Source organism: Triturus cristatus, chromosome 3_2, assembly GCF_964204655.1.
Source record: "Triturus cristatus chromosome 3_2, aTriCri1.1, whole genome shotgun sequence".
In the NCBI taxonomy this organism is placed as follows: Eukaryota; Metazoa; Chordata; class Amphibia; order Caudata; family Salamandridae; genus Triturus; species Triturus cristatus.
This window is the reverse complement of record NC_140584.1, coordinates 1,178,463,694-1,178,482,387: the sequence shown is the minus strand read 5'-3', so window position 1 is coordinate 1,178,482,387 and position 18,694 is coordinate 1,178,463,694. Positions and strand designations below refer to the sequence as shown.

Genomic DNA, 18,694 nt, shown 5'->3' with positions numbered 1-18,694 from the left:
TGACGGCTGAGGAGTGGCTAAAATTAAAAAGAGGTTGGGTGGGGGAGGTCTTTTTTTCTCCAGGTGATGGCAAACAGAACGGCGTTCTCACTCTTTGTCATAAATCACTTCCTGTTAAATTGTTATTGCAATGTGCTGATAAAGATGGTAGATGGTTGTTCACTAAATTAGTGATGGGGAATGCTCCAATCTCTTTATTTAATATTTACGCACCCACCGCTGGGGACTCCTCTTTTTGGACATAATTGGTTCAACAAATTACACATTGTTTTGATGATAACTTTATTCACACAGGTGATAGCAATCACATCTTCGACCCGTTTTTAGATAGTAATTCAGTAATCTCCTTTGTCCCTCACAAATCTCATAAACTTTTCACACAAACTATTAAGCAACACAAGCTTATATATGCTTGGAGACTCTGTAATCCCACATTAAGAGAATATACTTACTATTCTCCGGCACATCACACCCAATCACGACTAGATTATTTTTTTATATCACATAACATATCTCAATCCTTGATGTCGGCAGATATTGGATCTATTCTAATTTCCGAACATGCTCCCATTACCATGCAATTGGACATCCTACAGAAACCCAATTCAACTCGTAAGTGGTGTTTTAATAATGCTCTCCTTTTAGATTCAACATTTACGTCCTCCTTTGTTTCTTTTTTCCATGAATATTTTCTCCTAAATCAATCTGATACTTTGCCTTTTCATGTGGTTTTGGATGCTTTTAAAGCAATAGCTAGGGATTTTGTTATGAGGTACGTCTCTAAAAAACGGAAAAAGGCACAGGAATTCACCAATTCCCTGTTGGCCAGGATAAAGAGATTGGAGCATTCTTATTACTCTACCAAGTCCAAAGCTTGTTTGTCGGAACTTCTAGATGCAAAATTTCAGTTTAATAAGGAAACGACTGAGAACGCTTCTACTTATTTATTAAAATCTAGCGCAAAATGTTATGGTGGCTAAAATAAAGTTGGTAAAGTATTAGCTAACTATTTGAAGGTTAAGCATAACAAACTCAATATAGAGTTTATTTTGGATGAACACCATACACTGAAATTTAAAGATAATGTTATTTTAAATTAATTTTCCCACTTTTACAAAACATTGTATATGTCAGAAGTCCCTTCCTCAGACCATTATATCTCTCAATTTCTATCCAAAATTCAGAAACCTTCTGATACACGACTAGACCTTACACTCTTAGAAATTGACCTAACCCAACAGGAGCTTCTTACTGCTTTACAAACACTCAAGAAAGACAAAGCTCCTGGTCCAGACGGATTTACTGTTGAATTTTTCACTCATTTCGCACATTTACTACTTCCCAAACTACATACTCTCATAAACACTTTTTTACAATCAGGTAAATCTTTTGGCTCTTTTTCGGATGCCCTCATTTGTCTTATTCCCAGGGATGGTAAAGATCCAAAATATTGTAAAAATGATCGACCTATCTCTCTAGTCAATATTGACTACAAAATGTTTTCAAAAGCTCTAGCTTTACGTTTGGAGTCCCATTTGCCTGATTTATTAGGAAAGGAACAATCTGGTTTTGTCAAGGGATGCCTTATCACAGATAACACTCGTTTGTTTTTTTACATATTATCCAAAGCTTCACACGTCCAACACTCCTTAGCAGCAATAGCGTTGGACACAGAAAAAGCATTTGATAGAGTGGAATGGCCCTACCACTTTCGCACACTTAAATGGTTTGGTTTTGGTCCAAAAATTATTTCTTTAATATCCATTCTGTACTCTAATCCACGAGCGGCAGTGTGTGTAAATGGTGGTATATCTTCTTATTTCAATTTAGGTAGGGGTGTCCGACAAGGTTGTCCATTATCTCCGTTTCTTTTTAACCTAGCTTTAGAACCTTTTTTGTTAAGAATTCGTCAAAATGAGGACATCCATTGTTTTGATTTCAAGGAAACTCAAATCAAAATGGCAGCCTATGCTGACGATGTCCCATTATTTCTCTCACAACCTCAAACCTCTCTCCCCTCTTTTCTACAAAAGGTTGATTCTTTTGCAACTATTTCTGGTTATAAATTGAATAAAGACAAATGTGAAATTTTACCCCAAACAAAATATACTTTCAAAGCTGACTTCATCATCTCAAGTTTCGCATGGAGTCCCAAACACATCAAGGGGCAGATTTATGTTGCACTTGCGCCTCATTTACGCCGCCGTTGCGTCACTTTTGTGACGCAGCAGCGGCGCAAATCCTGCGCCATGGTGCGGGGTATTTACAAACGTGACGCATCTCCCAGATGCGTCACGTTGTAAAGCCCTGCGCCACATGTAGGCGTTCCAGGGCAGGTGGGGGCGTTCCGGCGCAGGAACGCCTCCTAAAAGTGGCTGAGTGAAATCTACAAGATTTCACTCAGTCACTTTTAGGCCCATGCTGCGTCAAAACCCTGCGCCTGCTTGAAGCAGGCGTAAGGATTGACGCAGCATTGTATAGATAGGGCCCCCCAGATCATTGCTGGAGCTGCGTCGCGCTTGCGACGCAACTCCAGCAATGCGCCACTTTTCGGCACAGATGCGTCACGCATCTGTGCCGTTTTTGCCCCATGGTGCGCCGCATTATAAATGCGGCGCATCCATGGTGGCGCAGCTGTGGCGCATAATAACTGCCGCATCCCTGCTGATATGCAGGGATGCGCCAGTCGTCATAAATCTGCCCCCAAGTATTTAGGCTTACAGTTTACTCCCTCTATTTCAGGAACAATATCACGTTGGATGAAAGATTGTCCTCTCTAACCACGAAGTGGCATCCTTTATATTTATCTTGGTGGGGTCGTTTGGATACCATAAAGATGATGTTATCCCCTATAATTCTTCATACAATTTCCAACATTCCACTCTCTGTTCCCTTAAAGTCTTTTAGGGAAATTTAATTCTATTTTGTCCTCTTTTTTATGGAATAATAAAAAATCACGTATGTCCATATCAAAGTTGATACGTCCAAATTCGGGGGGGGGGGGTGGTGTTAATTTCCCTGACTTTCCTACTTATCATAAGTCTTTTTTACTTCGCCAAGCATCGAGATGGCTCTCTGAGTCTCTTGTGGATTGTTCTCTTTGGACTAGACTTGAACAGTCTTTCATCTCCCCTTTCTCATTTCAAGAATACTTATCCTTCACACGTAAGCCGCAAACTCTATCCACTACTATAATTAAACATACTTCAAAATCTTACCACCTGTCTCATCTTCAGGCCCCATGGATTGGAACTCTTTTCTCAATTCCACCATATGGCATAAAATCCTGGCGGCAACGAGGTTTAATTTGGGTATATCAACTATATATACAGAATGAGATTATGTCGTTCTTGCAAGCTAGTAGTTCTTTTACCCTGCCTACATCTTTCCAATCTAAATATACCCTCTTAACACAAGCAATTCAGAATGCCCGTACCCACTACACAACCTTATGTCCTCCCACTGACCCTGTGATTCCTCCTGCTAATAAACTACATACTCTTCTGATTATTAATCCTAGTGCCGCTGTCATATATAACTATTTACATAGTTCACACACCCCTAGAGAAAAGACCAAAGTTGAGCTCTCTTGGGAAAAAGATTTAGAAGTCTGTTGGTCCATAGAATTATGGAACAAGATTTGGATTAAAATCAGGAAGTCCTCTAGGGCAGCAAACACTATACAGACACTCTTTTTTTATATATATAACAGACTCCTACTTTCCCCATTTACTCTAAATACAAGACATGTTGACCTCTCAGACGTTTGCTGGACTTGCTCCCGGCCACATGCAGGTCTATATCACCTACTTTTTACATGCGCATCTGTTCATAGTTTTTGGAATAGTATATGGTCTCAAATTAACTCGATCTTTGATTCCAATTGCCCTTTTTCTGCTTCTCATGTCTTAGGAAGTTTATCCCCTATTTGGGCGGGTTGTGAATCTAACGTGAAGATAATAGACTTGTTGATAGCAGTTGCCTTTCAACAGATAACCGAAAATTTGAAAGATTGTACCAAATTGTCTTATCAAGCATGGTGGTATGCTGTATGTTACAACCATAGACTGGACACAACTTTTGTATATCCTATGCATATGGCGTTGAAACATTCAGATTTAAGGTTACCTGTTACCTTGTTTGTTGATGTTAGCGCCCAATGCTCTTTGTCTTTGAACCCTTCACAGCAAGAAGTGTCTAAGCCTCTATGACTTCCCTCGTATTAATATTACATTATAAGGTCATATTTCATTTTATACCACGATTTCGACATAAAATGCAGCTCTCTTTTGTTTACTGACTAGTTGTATATTGTTCCTATTCTCCTTTGTATGTTATGCTAAACTGACTTACGCATTTATTTTCTTTCTTTTTCAATTTTAGATTGCTTTATTGTATGTAATCTATTACTGTTATAATATTTTTTGTATTACTATTTTGCTTTTCCTCAATAAACTTACTCTTTGTTAACTTAAAAAAGAGATTATGCGGCTGATGTCATCAGTGATGTCATCAGTGATGTCATTTGAAATGCCATGAGTGATGTCATCAGTGATGTCACTGACCATGTCATGAGTGATGTAATATGTGACGCCATCAGCAGTGCATTGCGGGAGTGCGAGTTATATTTAGCCCAGTTAACTATGACGGCTAAATTTCTCTAGTTTTGTACGAGTGAAATGTCAGCCTAACTTTAACGTTCCTGTAACCTTTGGGTTTTTTCAGTAAATATATGAGATTTTTTAAATGCTGATTTCTAAATATAATGTCCCTGAAACCTGTGTGTTTTTCAGTGAATTTCTAAGGTTCTTTAAATGCTAATTGCTGACTATAACGTCCCTGAAACCTTTTTTTTTTGTGAATATACATATATACATATACAAAAAAGATTTTTTAAATATATTTTAATATTTTCATATAATTTGTTTAAATAATGTTTGTATATATATATATATATATATATACACATATATATATATATATATGCAGTAAATGGCATTTTTGTAAATATAAAAATAGGCTGCAAGCTAGGATCTGCAGATGCACAGCACATGTCAGAATACAAGTACATGTAGACACATACCTGAGTCACAAGAGCACGCAGACCTTTAAACTTGACAGAGTGCACTTCCCATTGCAAGCAGACACCTACATTTATACGGCCTACTTCAAGTGTACCTTTCCAGAGGTTCATACAAAGTAGCCTAATCCCTATTCCTTCTGCCAACATGTCTTAAACCTCACTTTACTCTGGCAGCTTCACTATTCACCGAATGCTCAGAACATTGGGCCTAGCCAAATATAAAACAACCACCCTTCCCATGTCACTGTTGTAAGTCTCACCAAGTTTCCAAAGATGCAGCCACTCACACCACTGTAGAATCTTTTATACACCCACTGGCTCCTCCACATAACCATTCACAAACCCATTCACAAAGCCAAATCAGTACATACACACCCACTCACTGATTCATTGATCTATACACACATCCACTTGCTCACCCATACTGCCACTCATAGACCCACTCACTCACTAATACAGCCATTGACATATCCACTCATACATACGCTGACACACTGAGTGAGTCACCCATAAAAACTACTCACACACTTAGACACTCACCCATACAGTCAATCATACAGCCACTTACTCACCCAAACTGTTACACACCCAACCATTATTTACTCATAGAAATAGGAACACATACTCACTCAGCTATACAGTCACTGACAGAAACATGCACTCATCTATATAGCCACTCTCACAGTCACCCATTCACACATACAGTCACTAATATACCACATCACTCATGTATACTGCCTTTCACATACTCAGTTACTCACTCATACTGACACATGCATTCAATCACCGTCACAGCCATACAGACACTAAATCACTCATACAACTTTTTACATATGCAACAGTACCCCATACAGCCACTGACTCACCCACTCACTGATCCATATAGGCAGTCATACACCTGATGGAGGGAATGGTGCGGCAGCTGTCATACTCTCTTGATCCTTATGCTGCTTGCGAGTTGTTCTTGTGGAGGCTTTACCAAAGCGGAGCTTACTTGTGGAGTCCCGTTTCATTATCCGTTTTCACCTGACAGTCAGTCTCTGAAAGTGGATTTAATGGCCACAAGCCGCACCCATAACTACGTGGGCCGCTTCCGCAGCCCCAACAATCCTCTCTCCCCCTAAAAATGCCCAAAAGGTCTCACAGGGTCTACAGTCAGCAAGAGCTCCCCTCAGTGCTGGTAAAGCAGTTCAAACACATTTTAATTATAATATTCACCTCCTGCTGTACTTATGGAAAACTGCTCCCAGGGGCCCTTCAATATCGCTCACTTATTGCTACATGGTGTGGAAGAAAGAAAAGAGGCAAGGTGAGTCTCCGTCATTAGAGAGAAGCCCCATCCAGCCGAGTCGGCTCAGCTGCTCCATCCAGTATCCACCAACCATCAGGGATCAATCCTCAACGTTTACTGCACAGGATCGTTCATTGCCGGTCTTCCAGGCGAAAGTCAGACGCCGAGAAACAGCAGCGCTTCCTCCTGAAAGCCATCGAGCGCTGTCAGCCGTATCAGCTGCCCCAACAGTACAAGACTCACTCACAGCCGGAGAACAGCACAAGACTCACAGGAGAGAACAGCCTAAGGTTCAGTCACAGCCAGAGAACACCACAAAACTCACTGCTAGGGAAGAGGTTATGAGTCAAGGCAGCCAGAGAGGAGCCTAAGACCCACAGCCAGAGAACAACCCAAGACTCACTCACAGCCAAAGAACAGCACATGCCTCACAGCATGGAACAGCCGACGATTTACTCACAGCAAGGGAACAGCCCAAGACTCGCAGCCAGAGAACAGCACAAGACTCACAGCAGCAAACAGCCCAAGATTCACTCACAGCCAGCGAACAGCACAAAACTCACTGCCAGGGAACAGCTTATGAGTCAAGGCAGCCAGAGCGTAGCCCAAGACCCACAGCCAGAGAACAACCCAAGACTCACTCACAGCAAGAGAACAGCAAAAGACTCACAGCAGGGAACAGACCCAGATTCACTCACAGCCAGCGAACAGCACAAAACTCACTGCCAGGGAACAGCCCAAAATTCACTCACAGCCAGCGAACAGCACAAAACTCACTGCCAGGGAACAGCTTATGAGTCAAGGCAGCCAGAGCGCAGCCCAAGATCCACAGCCAGAGAACAACCCAAGACTCGCTCACAGCCAGAGAACATAACAAGGCTCACAGCAGGGAACAGGCCAAGATTTATTCACAGCCAGGGAACAGCGCAAGACTCACAGCCACAGAACAGCATAAGACTCACAGCCAGGAAATTGCCCTAAACTCACAAGCAGGGAACAGCCCAAGACTCACAGGCAGAAACCACCCCAAGACTCACAGCCAGACAGCATAAAACTCACAGGCCGGGAACAGCCCAAGACTCGCAGACAGAAACCACCCCAAAACTCACAGCCAGAGAGCAGCCCAAATCTCACAGACAGGGAACAGCGTAAGATTCACAGACAGAAACCACCCAAGACTCACAGTCAGACAGCAGCCCAAGACTCATACCCACAGAACAACCCAAGCAGTGCTAAATATATAAAACAAATAATTGCCGGGTCCCTCATCTGGAGGCCACCGCAGTTTGCACCACACATTGCCACTGTACTTACACAACTGCTACTCATCACACTGCTAAAAGTGCGACAATTCAGACTCTTCGAGGCCGCCAAAGCTTTAACAATGGCTTGGGTGGCAGGTATTACTTGTTTTTAATGTATATTGAGTTAACAAACAATCTTTTTTCTGTTCATCTCTGAATTACACAAACAGCACCACCAACATGCGGCAGCTGTCATAAGTGCAGGTTCTGGCAATTAAGGGCCAGTGCCAGCAATTAAGTGCAGCTGCCGAGCACCGGAAGCACCAGCTCAAATTAAGCACTAAACCCAAGACTCACAGTCAGGAAACAGCCCAAGTTTCACAGCTAGGTAACAGCCCAAGACTCACAGCAGGGAACAGCAAAAGACTTACAGCCATTGAACAGCTCAGGCTCATTGGCTGGGAACAGCTTAAGACTCACTGCCAGGGAACACATTCAGACTCACAACCAAAGTAGAACCCAATACTCACAGCCAGAGAACAGCCCAAGGCTCACTGTCAGAGGAGACCTAAAGACTCACAGCAATAGAACAGCCCAAGACTCACATCCAGAGAACAGCTCTCAAAAGTCAAAGCAGCTAGAGAGAAGCCCAAGACCCACAGCCAGATACATGCAGCCAGAGAACAACCCAACACTCACATTCAGGGAACAGCTTCAGACTCGCTGCCAGGGAACAGCTTATGACTCACTGGCAGGGAACAGCTTCAGCCTCATAGGCAGAGTACAGCCCCAAGACTCTCAGCCAGAGAGCAGCCCAATACCCACAGCCAGATAAATGCAGCCAGAGAACAACCCAAGACTCACAGTCAGGGAACAGCCCAAGACTCACTGCCAGGGAACACATTCAGACTCACAACCAGAGTAGAACCCAATACTCACAGCCAGAGAACAACCCAAGACTCAGAGCCAAGGAACAGTTCAAGACTCCGAGAACAGCCCAAGACTTACAGCTAGGAAATAGCCCAAGACCCACAGCCAGAGAACAGCCCAAGACTCACAGTCAGGGAACAGCCCAAGGCACACGGTCAGAGAACATTCAAAGACTCACAGCCAGGGAACAGCCTGAGACTCACAGCCAGAGAACAGCCCAAGACTCACAGCCAGAGAACTGCTGAAGAGTCACACCCAGAGAACAGTCCAATACTCACAGCCAGATAACATCCCAGGACGCTCAGCCAGAAAACAGCCCAGGACTCACAGCCAGAGAACATCCTAAGACTCACAGCCAGAGACCAACCCAAGACTCACAGCCAGGGAACAGCTCAAGACTCACAGCCAGGGAACAGCCCAAGACTCACAGCCAGAGAAGAACCCAAGATGCAGGGCAAGGGACCAGCTTAAGACTAACATCCCGAGAACAGCCCAAGACTCACAGTCAGGGAACAGCCCAAGAGTCACATCCAGAGAACTGTGCAAGACTCGTAGCCAGCGAACAACCCAATATTGAAAGCCAGGGAATAGCGGAAGAGGCAGAATAAGGGAACAGCCCAAATATTGCTGCCAGTTCTCTCAGGTCTCACTGAGGGTCGGTTGCAGATCCTTACTGAGACACCCAGCACTGGACTCACTATTCTGAAGCCAGCACTGGACATCCTGAAGAAGTCTAAGATACTCATATGCAAAAGCCGCCACATGAAATAGCAATGGCACACTTACAGAACAAAATGTGCTTGGTTGCTGCCTCTCATAGCTAGAATATAACTAAGGCTTCCATGTTTCAGTTTTTACTGATTTTTATAGATAGATGTAGACAGAAAACAATGTGTTTCCTGCTGGTACTTATTTTTAAAAGCAGAAAAATACGTAAAATTGTGCTTCTTGTGGGTGACTCTCCATACTGTCCTTCACGATTTCCAGGACAACAGCTGAGCAGACAGACAGCACTGGAAGTTAAGTAAGCATTTGCAATGCAATAGGTCTCGCATTTGCAAGAGTTTGAGCTATTGGCACGGTAAATGACAATGCCTTTTATTTATGTGTTTTGAAAACCTGTAAGCAGTGCGTAAACATGCACTTAAACACATATATAAAAGGTATTTTCATTTATAGTGCCAATAGCTTCAATTATCATAAATGCGAGACCTATTGTATTGCAGATACTTGTTTTAATGGCTCTAAGTAGGAAATTTTGATGGCTTCTCAATTTCCAAGTGTGGTGTGCAGAGATGAACTCTTCCTATTTTGATGAGACACCACCACCATGGACCACAGATGACACTTAGGTAGCTGACTGATGGAGTGTACAATTCAACTTAAACTCTGTCCATGATGCCCAACAACACTTGCAACAAAAAGTTCAGGTGAGATGGCAGAATAGGGTGGTGGGGGGGAGTTCGAGGTGCTGAGGTTACTAGATATTAGAAGTGAATATCGAGGAGTGATGGCCCTTGGGGTAGCGATGTTGAACAAGTGAGGTAGATGTAGTGCTTTTATTGTGAAAGTACTAGGCATAAAGGGCAACATGCATGGGAGTGGGTGTCATGTACCAGGGGGCTGTACAGTCTTTGTGCTATGATGGCTGTGGAGAGTGTGTGAACAACGAGGCATTGGAACCCGAGAGGCGGCAGCTGCCGTGGGGGAGGAAGCTTAGCACTGCTGTGAGAGTCAAAGCTGCAAGCAACAGAGTTACCCCCCCTCCCTTTTAGGTATGTGTCTGTGTGGAGCAAAAGATGAGCAAATGGCGAGTAATATGGGGCCGCTGTGCTTCTGCACCAAGGTAACAGTGGTCCCCACTGACAGTGGCCTTAGGGAGCAAAGCAAAAGGAGCCCTATCAGGTTTGCAACATAACAGGGGGTCCCTCCTTTCCCTGGTACATCATTTACTGCTTGGTAGTGGTCCTGTGATTAGGAGGGAGGGGGTGGGGTGGGAGGTGGCTGCAGGATCAGGGTTTGTAGGATGCCAAGGCAGCAAGTGGTGCAAGGTTTTGGGTTTGATGCCTTGGAGACATTTTTTCCGTGGGGACTATGCTTCTTGAGGGGGAGGTGGGGGCAGACGGAGGGGCACACGTGGCTGAATGAAGTGTATTGTTAAAGTCCCTTTAGTTAGCTGCGTTTTGAGAGTTACTTTTCCCATTATTTTTAGGACTTATTAGGTGCACAAAAACAACGCACAGGGGTTGTGTGTGGGTCGGTACAGTCTGTCGGTTTTAGGATTCTCACTCATAACACAGACATGTGGGATGTTACACTAATTTCTTCATGCAGCAGAGACGTGACACGTTAGATGCGATTTGTGCAGCCTCTCCCAATCCTATTGCATGTTCCAAGAGCCTGGAGTAAGCCCAGAGTACAGTCACTCATGCCATGAGTGTACTTTGAAATAAAGAGACCTTACCAGCCTGCGCACAGATGAAGATCTGCTGCATCTGGGTTCAATGAGTACATGCGTCCTGCGCCTCTGTGCGGCCGCCATTGCTCAAAGACAGCGTCCCGGGATTTGTGTGGTGGTGGCAGCTGTTACTATTGAACACAAGACTTCAAGCCATGGTAGCCGGTGGGGATGTGCACTGCGCACACACTCCGCAAAAAAAATCAATTAAGAAAATTGAAACAAACTCACCACCGGATGTCCCAGCGTGGCCATGGTCCTGCCGCAGGTATGTGTGCCCGTGAGCTATCTCTGCTGCTGTGGCTTGCACGCTTGTCTATTGGCACTAGACACCGTACGCGTGCATATCTCCTGGCCCGCGAGATGCCTGTGAGGAGTGGGCGCCATCAGAAAGCAGCATCCCGCTAGTGGTGCACACACAAGCCCGCTAGTGGTGCATGCGCGACAAAACCGCGAAATCCCTGCGAGGAGCGTGCGCTATGAAAAGAGCCGACCTCCGTGTTACTGTTTCCTGCCCACAGTGCAATAGGAGGAGCCACAGAAAGTGCTGTAAGTCTGCGCTACTCCTGGATGACAGCAAACGGGGAGCCCAGAGAGGAACTCCCGCAGCACCCGGGTGCGAGGCGGGACTGGCCTGCCCGCTGCCACCCCGGCCGCCCGTCACTCTCACTTGGAAGGAGGCAGAAGCGGGCAAGGGTGGACACTGATAGGAGCAGGAGCAGAGGGACGGCTGCAAGTTAGCACTGGGAGAGGAAGAAGGCACCGACGCTTGAGGAACATGCTTCTGCTCCCAGGTAGCCAGGAAGCCGACCGGGGCTCCTGCTTGGTGCTGGGCGTGCTACCTCTGCACTGCCTGCTGGCTGACACCCTAGGTGAGTCCGTCCATGGTCTCGTGACAGTGGGGGTGCAGTACGGGTAGTGCCACTGGAGCATAGTGCGATAGAGTGCGCAGTGCTGTAAAGCACCTACTGGGCATACAGTGCTAAGGGGCGCTGGAGGAGGTGAGTATGCACAGGTGCTGTTGTAAGGGCAGTGCATTATGTGCCGGGTGCAAGGGGGTAGCGTGAATGTACCCTGTGTGCAGCATGTGTCTGCCTCAGGGGGTGTAGTCGCGCACGGAAGGAACGTGGATATCGGGAGGAGGGCGAGAACTGGACAGCAACACATGACGGCAACAGAAAGGACGGGAGAGAAAGCGCGCCATGCATGCATCCTGCTTAAACGCCGCGACCTGTACGCGTGCACATCTCATGTCCTTGGAGTTGTGCTAACGCCACCGTACGAGTGCACAACTGCAGCCCTTTGTGCGCGTGCACATGTCCTGTCCCCCTTCGAAAGCAAGTTGACAACAATAGATCTCGCCTAGACGAGAGCGCATGGCGCTGCATCGCTAGGCAAGACCTAAAAACAGGTTCAGATTTCCATAAATACAGGCATGTGCTAGCTAATATTCGTATTATAATAATGATATTTTCCTGTGGGTGTAAGGTTTGGCTAAATTTGCTAAAACACGACAGGTAGCAAAGTATGAATGTGTATTGATCAGTTAAATAAACGGAGAAACACATCATTTTATGACTCCATTTATTTCTCAAAACAAAATAAATAAGAATAAATATATAAATAAGATGGCCCAAAAAATAAATACAGACGGAAATCTTTTTTTAAAATACCATAAAATACCATAAAACTCACAACCAGAGAACAGCCCAAGGCTCACAGCCAGAGAACAGCCCAAGACTCACAGCCAGAGAACAGCCCAAGACTCACAGCCAGAGAACAGCTCTCAAGAGTCAAAGCAGCCAGAGAGCAGCCCAAGACCCACAGCCAGGTACATGCAGCCAGAGAACAACTCAAGACTTACAGCCAGTGAACAGCTCAAAGCTCACTGGCTAGGAACAGCTTAAGACTCACTGCCAGGGAACACATTCAGACTCACAACCAAAGTAGAACCCAATACTCACAGCCAGCGAACTGCCCAGGGCTCACAGTCAGAGAAGACCTAAAGACTCACAGTCATAGAACAGCTCTCAAGAGTCAAAGCAGCTAGAGAGCAGCCCAAGACCCACAGCCAGGGAAAGGCCCAAGGCTCACAGCCAGAGAACAGCTCAAGGCTCACAGCCAGAGAACAGCCCAAGACTCACGTCCAGATAACAGCTCTCAAGAGTCAAAGCAGCCAGGGAGCAGCCCAAGGCCCACAGCCAGGGAAAGACCCAAGGCTCACAACCAGAGAACAGCCCAAGGCTCACAGCCAGAGAACAGCCCAAGACTCAGAGAACAGCCCAAGACTCAGAGCCAAGGAGCAGTTCAAGACTCCGAGAACCGCCCAAGACTTACAGCCAGGAAATAGCCCATGACCCACAGCCAGACAACTGCCCAAGACTCACAGTTAGGGAACAGCCCAAGACTCACGGTCAGAGAACATTCAAAGACTCACAGCCAGGGAACAGCCCGAGACTCACAGCCGGAGAACAAGCCAATATTCACAGCCAGAGAACAGCCCAGGACGCTCATCCAGAGAAAAGCCCAGGACTCACAGCCAGAGAACATCCTAAGAGTCACAGCCAGAGACCAACCCAAGACTCACGGCCAGGTAAATGCAGCCAGAGAACAACCCAAGACTTACAGCCAGTGAACAGCTCAAGGCTCACTGGCTGGGAACAGCTTAAGACTCACTGCCAGGGAACACATTTAGACTCACAACCAAAGTAGAACCCAATACTCACAGCCAGCGAACTGCCCAGGGCTCACAGTCAGAGAAGACCTAAAGACTCACAGTCATAGAACAGCCCAAGACTCACAGCCAGAGAACAGCTCTCAAGAGTCAAAGTAGCTAGAGAGCAGCCCAAGACCCACAGCCAGGGAAAGGCACAAGGCTCACAGCCAGAGAACAGCCCAAGGCTCACAGCCAGAGAACAGCCCAAGACTCACAGCCAGAGAACAGCCCAAGACTCAGGGCCACAGAACAGCCCAAGACTCAGAGCCAAGGAACAGTTCAAGACTCCGAGAACAGCCCAAGACTAACAGCCAGGAAATAGCCCATGACCCACAGCCAGAGAACTGGCCAAGACTCACAGTCAGGGAACAGCCTAAGGCTCACGGTCAGAGAACATTCAAAGACTCACAGCCAGGGAACAGCCCGAGACTCACAGCCAGAGAACAGCTGAAGAGTCACATCCAGAGAACAGTCCAATACTCACAGCCAGAGAACAGCCCAGGACGCTCAGCCAGAGAAAAGCCCAGGACTCAGAGCCAGAGAACATCCTAAGACTCACAGCCAGAGACCAGCCTAAGACTCACAGCCAGGGATCAGCCCAAGACTCCCAGCCAGGGAACAGCCCAAGACTCACAGCCAGAGAACAGCTGAAGAGTCACATCCAGAGAACAATCCAATACTCACAGCCAGAGAGCATCCTAAGACTCACAGCCAGAGACCAGCTCAAGACTCACAGCCAGGAAACAGCCCAGACTCAGAGCCAGGGAACAGCCCAAGACTCAGAGCCAGAGAACAGCTCTCAAGAGTCAAAGCAGCCAGAGAGCAGCCCAAGACCCACAGCCAGGTAAATGCAGCCAGAGAACAACCCAAGAGGGAAATCTTTTTTTAAAATACCATAAAACGGGACACCTAATATTAACTCACTGCATGAGAGCAGCGCTGAGTCCAGTGCAACTCGCTGACCCAGAGCAGGACAGGGTCACTCCGCATCCCATGCCAGCCCTCCTCAGGCGGGAGCAGCTTGCTGAGGGGATGTTACCTTGGCAAGACGGTGCAGTGCACGGCTTGTGATGGGGAGAGGGCAGCGACAAGTACTTGTGAAGTATGAAACGCGAGAGTGTGAGCTCTCCGTGCGGGGGGCGGGGGTCCACTCTGACTGGGGCCAGCTCAGAGACATTCAGAGCAAATCTTGTCTCCGAGTTGAGCAAACTCACAGCCCGACACTCACGCTGAGGGCGAAGCGGGGCTCCAGGCACTCTGGGGCCACAGGGACAGGGCCACCGCCCCCCATATCCTACCTAGGGTGACCAACCGACCATAATTTTCACGGACTGTCCGTGAATTTACCATAATGTCAATTGTCTGTAATGTTAGCCTTGGTGGTAAAGAACAAGTATTCAGAAGTTGAGATGGCTCAGCAGAAGGGAGGGGGTCTCCTGTGAGGGGATTCAGAGCCAGGGGGCCGGACTGCTTCAGAGGAATGGATATACGGGCAAGTCGTTAATCTGCGCATGTAAAGGCTGCTTGAATGCGGAATCGGTGTCATTGCTAGAGGTCATGTTACGCAGCCTGAAGTGAAATATTTCTTCTTTCACCTGTAACTGCAGATGCGGGAGCTCATCTCCAGATGTTTGCCATGTTGGCTCACTCACTGCCCAGGCCCCCCTTCTTTCATCTCTCTGACTTGCTTCTTGAGTTTCTCGGCCTGGATGTCCTGCTTTAAATGAGGCGATGCAGTGATATGTTGTGAACGAGACTGTAAGAAGGCATGCTGTCTCACAGATGTTTTATACTCAGGCAAGCAAAACCAATATCTCCACAGATTGGGACACACACTTTTGAAACATCTGAGATGCTTTCGGTCTACAGAGGGGCTGCTTCCTTTACATACTTAGTTCTGCATTTAAAGAGTAATGCAGAAAACGTTTCACCATCGAGTGCCGTTTCTGTACCTGATGGACCAATATAGGTCTCTGCCCCATGAGCTGCACATCCATTCTATAGTTTGCGGCCATTTCACCATTGCATGTAAAGCTACTGCCAACCCTCGCTTCCTGCATTAATGTTTCCCAAGTTGTCCTGTCACTGAAAGTCTCAGCAGATCCCACAGGCCACCATAGCTGCAAGATGGAGGAGGTCTGGCAGCGCGCGTACCTCCGCATTTAGGGTGAAAGGGGAAAACTAAGGGTCTCGATTAACAGGACTACTGCCGGTGGATTCCTTGGGGACATGGTGCCAGGTCAGTTGTAAGAAGATGTTTGTAAAAGTTTCATTGCAATATATTAAGGAGGATACTTTTATGAATTGTTTTATTTTTTATGACCGCCGTTGCCTAAAAAGTGTCAGCTTTGCCATTACCTAGAGCTGCAACATTCTTAAATCATATGAAATATCACAAGACCTGCACCGTTGCTCAAAGCTGCGCGCATACCGAAAAACGTGGAGTGCACCGTGTCTCAACCTAATATAAACCTATTTTGACTTGTACTTATGTTGGTTGCCTATTTACTTGTATACTATTGCGCGACCTCATCTGATGTGTCTATAAAACGTACCTTTTGTTGCCAATTTTTGTCCTGACTTTTGATCTTCTGGCCTAAATTTTTGTCCTGAATTTCGACCCCTCGTCCTGAATTTCTACACTCACCGTCCTGAATTTGCACCCATGCCACTTGGTCACCCTAATCCCACCCAAGCCTCACTCACTTGGTTCGGGGTCAGCTTGCTCAGCCATGGTGTCTGCTGGGACAGGTCGTCTCGCTGCGCTGGGGCTAGTTGGTTCTCAGCTCACTCGCCAGGGGCTTTGTAGCCCCCCGTACCACCGGCCGCCTTTTAACTGCTCTCAAGCGGTGGGCGTGTGCTGCAGCGCGTGCCTCGACCAGTCTGCCCCACGCCCCCTGGCTCACTCACCAACTTGGCACATAGTTTACTCCTGAGGCACAATCTATTGGAATAAAGGCCCGACCCCTGCTCCTCCCCCGCCCCCACCCCGTCGGGTGCCTCATCCCGGCAGCTGCAGCTTCCAGGCACACACACATCTTCTGCTGATGTGTGCTGACCCCTGCCCTCCTCTCACGCCGTCGAGTGCTTCAGCCCGGCTGCTACTGCTTCCAGGCACCCACACATCTGCTGATGCGGGCGGCGCTGGAGAAGGGCCTCCCTGACAGCCTCATGTCAGCGCACTCTGTTCGCCACTGCCAGTGCCGTGGTGTGAAAGTGCAAAAGCGCCAATCAACAGCAAGGCCCCCAGGCTTCCCGTGAGCCTTCAGTGCCCGGCCTGCCACCCAGAAATAAATGCATATTACTATTAGTGAAATGCACCCAGAGACGCTCAGACTCCGAGCACACAGAGGAGGCCTTCTAAGCACCTTCAGTCACCCTTCCGCTGGACCCTGAGGGGAATTCCAGGGGTCCTAACCTTGAAAGTGAAAGGGCGAGAGAGATCTCTGGGCTGCTGCCAACATTCTCTTGTAACTGCGAAAATATCATCTCACCAGTCAGACTGAAACTGAAAGGCAAATAGAATTTGTGCTGTGACCAGCAGCGCGAGCGGCTCTCTGCACTGACCCTGCTGTGTCAATGAGGGGGCGGACATCAGTTCGCTGGCAGGAGCTTTCCTTTTTAGGTCTCGCCTAGCTATTGCGTTTACGCAATCGCTATGCGAGGCTCTAGTAACAGGTGCATTTCAAAGTGCTCCCAAAAGTGATTGCATGGCGAGCACGAGCACAATCACGTGCATCGTGCCGCCAATCACGTGCATCGTGCCGCCATGCAATCCGTTTGGGGAAGCGCTTCTGCCTACTGGCGCCTACGTTCTCAGCTTTCGCTTCCTTTCTCCCTCACCCCTCCCCTTACACTGATTGCATGGCGAGCACGCGCACAATCACGTGCATCGTGCCGCCATGCAATCCGTTTGGGGAAGCGCTTCAGCCTACTGGCGCCTACGTTCTCAGCTTTCGCTTCCTTTCTCCTTCACCCCTCCCCTTACACTGATTGCATGGCGAGCACGCGCACAATCACGTGCATCGTGCCGCCATGCAATCCGTTTGGGGAAGCGCTTCAGCCTACTGGCGCCTACGTTCTCAGCTTTCGCTTCCTTTCTCCCTCACCCCTCCCCTTACACTGATTGCATGGCGAGCACGCGTACAATCACGTGCATCGTGCCGCCATGCAATCCATTTGGGGAAGCGCTTCAGCCTACTGGCGCCTACGTTCTCAGCTTTCGCTTCCTTTCTCCCTCACCCCTCCCCTTACACTGATTGCATGGCGAGCACGCGCACAATCACGTGCATCGTGCCGCCATGCAATCCGTTTGGGGAAGCGCTTCAGCCTACTGGCGCCTACGTTCTCAGCTTTCGCTTCCTTTCTCCCTCACCCCTCCCCTTACACTGATTGCATGGCGAGCACGCGCACAATCACGTGCATCGTGCCGCCATGCAATCCGTTTGGGGAAGCGCTTCAGCCTACTGGCGCCTACGTTCTCAGCTTTCGCTTCCTTTCTCCCTCACCCCTCCCCTTACACTGATTGCATGGCGAGCACGCGTACAATCACGTGCATCGTGCCGCCATGCAATCCGTTTGGGGAAGCGCTTCTGCCTACTGGCGCCTAAGTTCTCAGCTTTCGCTTCCTTTCTCCCTCACCCCTCCCCTTACACCTTTTTACTCATTCCTCACTGTCTCTCTACTTCCTGTCTCGCTTCATTCCCATCTCCCATCCCACGGGCTCTATCTACCTGCCTTTGTTCCTGTCGCCACTCCCTCTGGTCCTGCTGGGCTCGGTTTGTTCCTGTCCCCCTCCCTCTGTCATGTCTGTGGCTTTCTCCCACTTCTCCCTGCACTTCATAATGACTGTGTCTCAAACCCCGTGCCTTTTTCCATTTTCGTTTCATTCTTAGACTTTCGTTTCTTAACCCCCTTTCGTGTTTTACCTCTCTTTCTTTCACTCCTTTTTTTCTCCACTGTTTTCTTTTCC

General features: G+C 47.5%; 1 protein-coding gene across 1 annotated transcript in view; it reads right to left on the bottom strand.

The window, feature by feature from the left end:
• LOC146859387 (indian hedgehog protein-like) overlaps positions 1-16,570 on the bottom strand; it is a 132,415-nt gene extending 115,845 nt beyond the window's left edge. The window contains exon 1 of the mRNA XM_085650065.1: positions 16,429-16,570. Coding sequence (XP_085506191.1) covers positions 16,429-16,456 — 28 coding nt within the window. The 5' untranslated portion in view covers positions 16,457-16,570. The remainder of the gene's footprint in view (positions 1-16,428) is intronic.
• Between the last annotated feature and the right edge of the window lie 2,124 nt (positions 16,571-18,694).